The 7,601-nt window shown below is 55.2% G+C and overlaps 1 protein-coding gene across 1 annotated transcript; it reads right to left on the minus strand.

The window, feature by feature from the left end:
* Positions 1-221: 221 nt before the first annotated feature.
* GPIHBP1 (glycosylphosphatidylinositol anchored high density lipoprotein binding protein 1) lies at positions 222-2,592 on the minus strand. Its single transcript, XM_008051370.1, has 4 exons — positions 2,558-2,592; positions 1,849-1,991; positions 698-814; positions 222-506 (listed from the first exon to the last, which is right to left on the minus strand). Exons 1-4 carry the CDS (start codon positions 2,590-2,592, stop codon positions 235-237), a joined length of 567 nt encoding a protein of 188 aa, XP_008049561.1. The 3' UTR covers positions 222-234.
* Positions 2,593-7,601: the final 5,009 nt, after the last annotated feature.

Below are 7,601 nucleotides of genomic sequence, written 5' to 3' on the forward strand. Positions count from 1 at the left end.
ATCCTGCTGCTCACAGGCAGTGGGGAGAGGAAAACAAGGATACCCAACTGAGAAACTGAGGAAACAGACCAGGCAGGAAAAGCCAGTGCTATCTAAATCATCAAAGATGCTCCAAGTTTATTATCCAAAGCTGGTGGAGTGGGGCAGGAGGAGAAGGCACTGGACAGAGTGCTGGCCAGGCCTGGGTACAAGTTGGATAGGGATGGAGTGGGAGGGGTCGGTGGGTCAGGGTCTTCAGGCCCTCATTGCCCAAAGACCAGTGAGGAGGCTGAGCGGGAGGGCTGTGCTCACACTTTTAGGGTTGCCTGTCCCATTGCCCAGCCAGTCCTTGGGAACACCTGTCCTGTTGCCCGGCTGGTCCTGGACTTGGGAGCTCTGCCAGGGCGGGATGTTGCACAGGCTGAAATGACAGCAAGTCATGGTCACCAGCGTCTCCTCTACCGTCTTGGTGAAGGGTTGGCAGTTGTCTGCACACCATGTTGAGTGGGTTGTCAGGAGGCCTGACTCTGGAGGAAGAGAGTGGAGAACAGGTGCTGAGGCCAAGGTGGGGTGAAAGTTGCCATGCTGGCTGTATATCACACGGGGTCTCTCAGGGGTTCAGGGGCCTTCCCTGGGCCACCAGGTATGGATGGCAGGGCACCTCGCTTTCCGGCCATCCCTGCTGTGTGTGTGTGTCAGGGTTCCCGTGCCTACTCACCTGTGTTTCCGTGGGTGATGAAAGCTGCACAGGAAGTCTGACTTTGCGAGCAGATCTGGGTCAATTTGCAGCGCTCCTCCTTGTGCAGGGACTGGCAGGTGTAGCACTGCAGTAGCACTGCAGGCAAGGCCAGGCTCAGGCCAAGGCAGGGATCCCCTCAAGCTCTCCTCATAAGTCCCTGGCCATCTTCCTCATTCTCAGCTGCCCCCTCCCCTGCCAAAGCCTAGCCTGCTAGAGCCTCTGGCACCTCCTGCTCAGACTGGCTGAGAGCTCATGCTCGGTCCCATGAGCTGTGCTGTGTGGAGGTGCTGGTGCTTGGAGAGGGGAATGAGGGCATAGGAAACCAGGCAGGGTAAATATTCTGTTCATCACTCATTTGGTACCTCTGCGCAGGGCCCCTGCTATGGACACTGAGGACCTGGTTGTGACTCTGACACATCCCCTGCCTCAGGGAGTGCCCATCCTGGCATATGAGGACCTAACAGGGGACACTATATAGGTGTGTGGGGTGGGACTAGGGCTGAGGGGAGCTGGTCTTGGGGGGAAGTCAGTGGGCATGGGGTGGGGGTGGGGCATGCTAGGGATCCTGAGTGGAGGCATAGGGGCAGGCCATGCAGGTTGAATGCCAGTGACATGCTCTGTTTTATTCACCATCTGGGGGGAGGTGCCGGTGAGCAGTAGGGATATTCTCTAATTAGCCCCACTCTCTGCTCTGCTCTAAGGCCTTCCCTGGTTCTCCATCACGCAGGAGTCAATCCGGCCCTCCCTCTGCGGTTGGCCCTCCTGACTCCCTTTGCCCTGCCCAACCCCTGGGGCCTCTGCATTTGCTGGTCTCTACCCTGGGCCCCCCCTGAACCTTTTTCTACCTGGTGAACTCCTATTTAACTTCCACATCTGGTACCATTGATCCTCCCAGTTAGTGGCTCTGACCCTCGGTTCCTTACCTTGGATGGCCACTGAGTGTCATGGTAAGAGTGAGAGGTGCCCTGAGTATCCACCACTCCACTGGAGGCAAGCTCACACAGGAGGGGCTTTGGCTGATCAGTTTCCATTACCCATCCCTGCCCAGCCAGCACCCACACCAGGTGTTGAAGGAATGCTCCAGGCAGAGCTGGAAGCACAAGGGTCCTGGGGACAGGGTGGGTGGGTACCTCTGTCCCTGCCACCGGGGATCCTGTTGGCTTCCTCTTCCTCCTCATCCTCATCGTCCTCATCATAGCCGTCCTGCCCATAGTCCTTGTCCTCTTCCTCCTCCTCCTGCTGCGCCCGCCCTCTCCCTGGATGTGCAGAGACACTTATAAACTTCAGCTACCGGGATACAGGGGACACTGCTTTGGGTAAGCGCTGCACCCCTCACCCCTCCATCATCCACCCACCACCGTCCACCCCAGTGCAGCCTACCTTTCGTGGTCTCCAATCCCTGCACACCCTGCTCACTGTCCTGCAGCCGAGTGGGGCCTGGCATTGTTGTTACTAACAACACCAGCTGCTGGGCAGGCCCTTTATAGTAGCCCCTGCCTCCCTCCCCCACACAGACCCTCTTCATGGCCTGTCTGTTTTACAGAAGAGGACACTGAGGCCGGAAGAGGAGATAGAATGAAATTCTGAAGCTCTGCAGTGCTGGAGAGGCTGGGCCTGGGGGAGGGGATGAGGGCTACAGATGCTCGGGGACCCATAGGGGCCCAGAACAGCCTCTATCTGCCTCCCTCTGGCCTGGGGACTCCAACCTCCTCCTTTCCTTCTCCCTAAGCCCATGTCTTGTTCCCAGACTGGGAGCCCCTGGAGGTTCCCATGGGCCCAGACTACCCTGCTCTTGCTACAGAATGATCCCTTGCCCCCACACCTGGCTGCATGCAGAACAGCAGGGCGAGCAGGACAGCCCCGAGCGCCTTCATCTTGCTGGATGCTGTTGTGTCCCTCACTCTGGGTCCTTGCTCAGGGCTCTGAATCTGTAATAAGTGGGACATAGGGCATTGCCGGGGGCTTCCCGGTGGCCCCCACCGGCTCCAGCCTCAAACAATGAGCCTTACACTGGTCTCCAACTCCAGGCGTCAGGCCAGGGACTGTTGTTTCCCTCCAGGACCTCTGGGGCCAGAGGGGAAGAAGAAATCATTGTGGTTGGCCTTGAAGTGTCCTGTCCACCTGTGTTGCTGCCCCTGCCAGCTGTGGCTGGTGGAAGGTGGTGCTGGCCACAGGAGCCACCTGGCCCTGCCCTGGTTCATTGGCCTCAATGCCTCAGACCTGCAGTGTGGGACTGGGGAAGCTCACCCTAGGATGAGGCAGTGCCTGACACCCTCACACCCCCTGTCCAGGCTCTGTGGAGCCTGGGACCCCAGGCTGCACAGCCATAGGAGCTCAGAGTCATGGACCCTCTATCTGCAAACCATTGGCCAGGCGTCTTCACTCCTCATGCCAGTACCCACCCAAGGCCTCTTTAAGAGTGTTTTAAATAAAAACACAGCAGTGTCTTCAAGCTAAGGCTGCCCTCTCAGCTCTCTCCTCTCACCTCTTCCACTCTTTCCTCATCAGGGTACTCACTGGGCCCATGGCCTCCTGGCTGCCCCTTGCTCCCACATCGGGTCTTTGCCTTGATCTTCCCTCTGCCTTGAATGCTGTTCTTCCTGGTGTCTATGTGGCCATCCCCCAACCTTGTTTTGTCTCTGCTCAGATGTGACCCCTGCAGAGAGGCCTTCAGCACGGAGACAGGTGTAGCTGTGGGTGGACAGGCCAGTAGGAGCAGCTTTCATAGGTCTTGGAGGGGCCCCCATTCCCTGCATTCCCATGCACCCCCAGGAATCCACGAGGGAAGCACATCCCAATCTCAGAAGCTCATTCATTAATTATTTCATGAATGCTTGTATCATTCACTTGTTCATCCTCCCCGGCCTCCCCTCCCCATTTTCATGCTATCCACACCCAGGTACCTTCAATATTCATTTTTTCTAGTCCTTAGACACTTTCAGCCTCACCAACCTTGATCCTAGAGAGTGTCTCCTTCCCCTTGCTCTTCCAATGTTGCCCCCAGTTGTAGGGGGTAGCCGAATATCTAGCCCCAGCTCAGCAGGGCTGCTGGGGTCCTCCAGGCTCCTACCTCACCTCCTTCCTCCTGCTGCAGTCACCATCTTCACTTTCTAAGTGAAGGCATTGGCTCCTCTGGAGACCTTTCTCCATGAAGCCCCTCCGGTGCCCACCTCCTACTATGTGCCCTCAGGCTGGCTGGGGAGTTCAAGTCTTGGCTTTAATATCCCCCCATACCTGTATGGGGTACTGGTGCCCCTGGCCTTGGAAAAATGTGAAGGCAGGAAACTCATTGTATATATCATTTAATTTTTTCCCATTAAAAATTCATCTACCTCAAATTGAAAATGTTATAGAAAATTTAACAATGTTACAATGTTAAAAAGACTAAAATAATCATGCAGGGATACTCTGCAGCTGTATTAAAGGATGAAGGTTGGGTGCAGTGGACTGGTATAATCCCAGCACTTTAGGAGGCTGAAGTGTAAGTATTGCTTGAGTCCAGGAATTTGAAAACAGCCTGGGCAACATAGCGAAACTTCACCTATACACAAAATTAAAAAATTCAGCTGGGAGCAGTGGCGCATGCCTGTAGTCCCAGCTACTTAGAGGACTGAGGTAGAAGGATTGCCTGATTCTAGGAGGTCGAGGCTGCGGTGAGCCGTAATTATGCCGCTGCACTCCAGCTTGGGAGACAGATTGAGACCCAACACAAAAAAAAGAAAAAAAAAGTAGAAGAATCTCTTTACATCCTGAATCAGAAAAAATATGAAATGCAGATAAAGCAAGGGACCAGAGTGTTAAAATGTGCTGTTTTCTGTATGAACAAGAGGAAGGCAATCTACATTTCATCAATCCATCACTGTATTCATACAGACTCTGAACCTACAGGACCTTCCTTCCCCTACTGTTCCATGCACAACCTCAGATCTGCAGTGCATCATCTTCTGCTCAAGTCAACCCCTCTGCCCTGCATACCCAGCAGAGCAAAGGAGACCCCCCAACCCCACAGTCCCTAGAAGTAAGGAAGCTGATTGTTGAGCTTGGGATGGGGTCTGTGGTAGGGGGTGTCACTTGATTCAAATAGGCTTCAGGGACTCATTCACATGGGGAGCAACTGGAGAAGCCAGAACAACACAGGCTTATGGTAGGCAGGAGTCCCCTCCCTGCCTGTGGGGTGGGCACCGATCTTGGTAATTATACAGGGAGTCCTAGCAGTCTATGCACATCATGGCCGTGTCACAGGGATGTCTCATGTGGACTCCTGGTTGGGGTAGAGGCAGAACTTCAGGGATGATGTCCTCAGTTACTCACTGGAGGGATGGGGTGGGGAATAGCAGGTTAGATAAGAGTGGATTGGGGAGGAGGGGATGGAGAAGACCATGGAAGGTGGTCCTTGGTGGGGTCTCTCTGTGCCCCCAGGTGGCAGTGGGTAGCCGACCCACCCTTTCCAAGTACCACCCCTCCCATGTTGAGGTGACTGATTACTGCTGGAACACAGGCCCTGCTGAGCGAGGGAAAGTGCTGCCTTGGATGACTTCTCCATCCACACCTTTGGGATCTATGATCTGGAGTGTGAGTTGGGTGAGAAGATGTCCCAAGCTCACAGAGAAGATGTCCCAAGCGGCCAGGACACAGAGAGCCCCAGGCCGGGACAGGGAGCTGGCACTTGTCTATGCTGGGGAAGTTGACAGGTGGCACTCACTCAAGGAGATGTGAACTTCCGGGAAGATGCAGTAGGTCTGTGGGGGCAGAACTCCAGAGCCAGCCTGGGGGACCAGGACAGGGAGAGTAGGTCAGTCTCGGCAGGTTCTACCTCTGTGCTCTTGCCCACATATGAACTCCCTCCTGACGGCCCTCAGCGCCCATCTTCTTCCTGTTCTATTCTGGGCTCACGTTTTTGAAGGAAATGGGAGTCTGAGCTTTAAACCCAGGGCTGCTCCACTCAAAATTCAACAGCTCCTGTGTACCACACTGTCCTGTTCATTTTAGAATGGGCCCAGGTAGGGAGAAGTGAGGAGCTAGAGGTGAGGGTCCAGCAGATGCTGGCAGGTGCTGTCCCACAGCTCCTGTCCATGGGTGGGCTTGGTGGGAGAGTGGGTGTGGAGCCCTGGTCCCTACCCTGCTCACCCCTCTGGGAATAGCAGAGGCCCAGGCTGAGCACTCTTGTTGCCCGGGGTTCAGCGTGGGCTTCTGCTGCCCCTGCCCAGTCCTCTCTCCTCCTTCTCCTCCTCAGTGTTGTGCTTAGCAGGCAGTCAGGATGATCCCAATGCAGCCCTCATGTCTCAGCCAAAGCACGTGGCTCCAGGACTTCAGGGCTCTGGATGGGGTCCTGGGGTCCTGAGGAGGAGGGAGGCTGCCAAGGTCAGGCAGGGATCCCCAAGGGGGGTTTTGTCAGACCACAGGGCTTCTACTTTGCTCAGTAGCAGGGACTAACCACTGACCAGGGCCAGCTTGGCACCTGGAACATCAGCTGCCACAGGTTTGCTCTCTGTTCTATCCTAGTGCCTGGCAGGTTTTTTGTGGTTGTTTTATTTTGTTTTGTTTTATGAGTGAATTGTTTCATTGGAACTTTGATGCCCTACACCAGATTTTACTTACAGATGAGGAAACAGGCTAGAGAGTTGAACTTCAGGTTCCAGTTGTGGCAGCCGGTGCCCTGGGTGCTCGGTCAAGCCTGGGTGCCTTCCTCCTAGGAGATCAGGACCTTGAATTTCCTGTGGCCCCAGGAAGGATGAGCCCCAGGCTGGGAGCGGTGCCTCCACCTCCACCTGCCAGCAAGTGTCTTTGGCGAGGGCTGTGCCTCTCTAGCCCTCATTTCGTTGCCTATTGGACAGGGTTGGCAATATTTTCCTCAGAGGATTTGGGTGTGTTTCAGACAGGGTTACCATATGAAAGAGGCTGAGCCTGTGGCAAACTGGTGCTCACAGAAATGTGAAAGGATGGTTGGGGGACTTGGAGTCTGAATCTGCCTTTCTCAGCATGACCTTGGGCAGTTCACATCACCTTTGTGGCTCAGTCTTGGGTACCTGCAAATGGGATAACCATAGCCTCCCTCCCAGGATGATCAGCAGGTCAGATTAATACCCACAAAGCAGTTGGCACTGTGACTGGCATGTCACACCCCCAAAGTCCCTCCTGGTTCTCATCATCACTCCAGCTGCTCCAGGCCTGGCACCAGACACTGCTCTTGACCCTGTAGCATCCCTGGACCTTGGACACAGGTACTGGGGAGCAGCCTCGACCAAATCTGGCAAGGAATAAATCTCACATCTGTGGATGTCCCTTGCCTCCCCTCCTGGGGGTGAGCCTCTTCCTGGGAGTGGGGGAAGCCTTGCCATGCTGTTCTTACCCCCAAGGCCCCTGCTGGCCTTCTCCCAGAGCCCCTCTGCAGAGCCCCCACTGTGGCCAGAGAGGAAAGGATCTCAATCTCCACCATACCTTCCTTCAGGAAGAAATGATTCTCTGAATTCTGCAAACGAGCAAAGGGCAGTACAGGGATGAATTGGTCAGAGCCCTCAAAGGATGGAACTAGAGCTTGGCAGGATGCCAAAGACCTCCCCCTCCTCATCATCAAGCTGCCGAGCTGGTGGGCAGTGGGCCCACGTGCCTCTCTTGGTTTGGGAGTGGCCTTGAGGAAGAAGGGAGGCAATCAAGCTGACCAGGGCAGTGGTCACTTTCCTTGTCCTGGGGGTAGATTCCTTCCTTGCTCTGTGAGGGTTTCTCAGTTAAACCCAGCTCTGAGCTCCACTCCCAGGGTGGCTCCTTGCTAGGCTTCAGAAAAGGTCCTTCAGTCTTCGGACCACCTCTGTGTGATCCCTGAGCCCCCTGTCACATTTGGGAAGGCCATGTGTGCTGGCTGAGGCACTGGTTTCCCTGGACACCC

This window comes from Carlito syrichta, unplaced genomic scaffold (assembly GCF_000164805.1).
Source record: "Carlito syrichta isolate Samal-C Ts95f unplaced genomic scaffold, Tarsius_syrichta-2.0.1 Scaffold170277, whole genome shotgun sequence".
Lineage (NCBI taxonomy): Eukaryota > Metazoa > Chordata > Mammalia > Primates > Tarsiidae > Carlito > Carlito syrichta.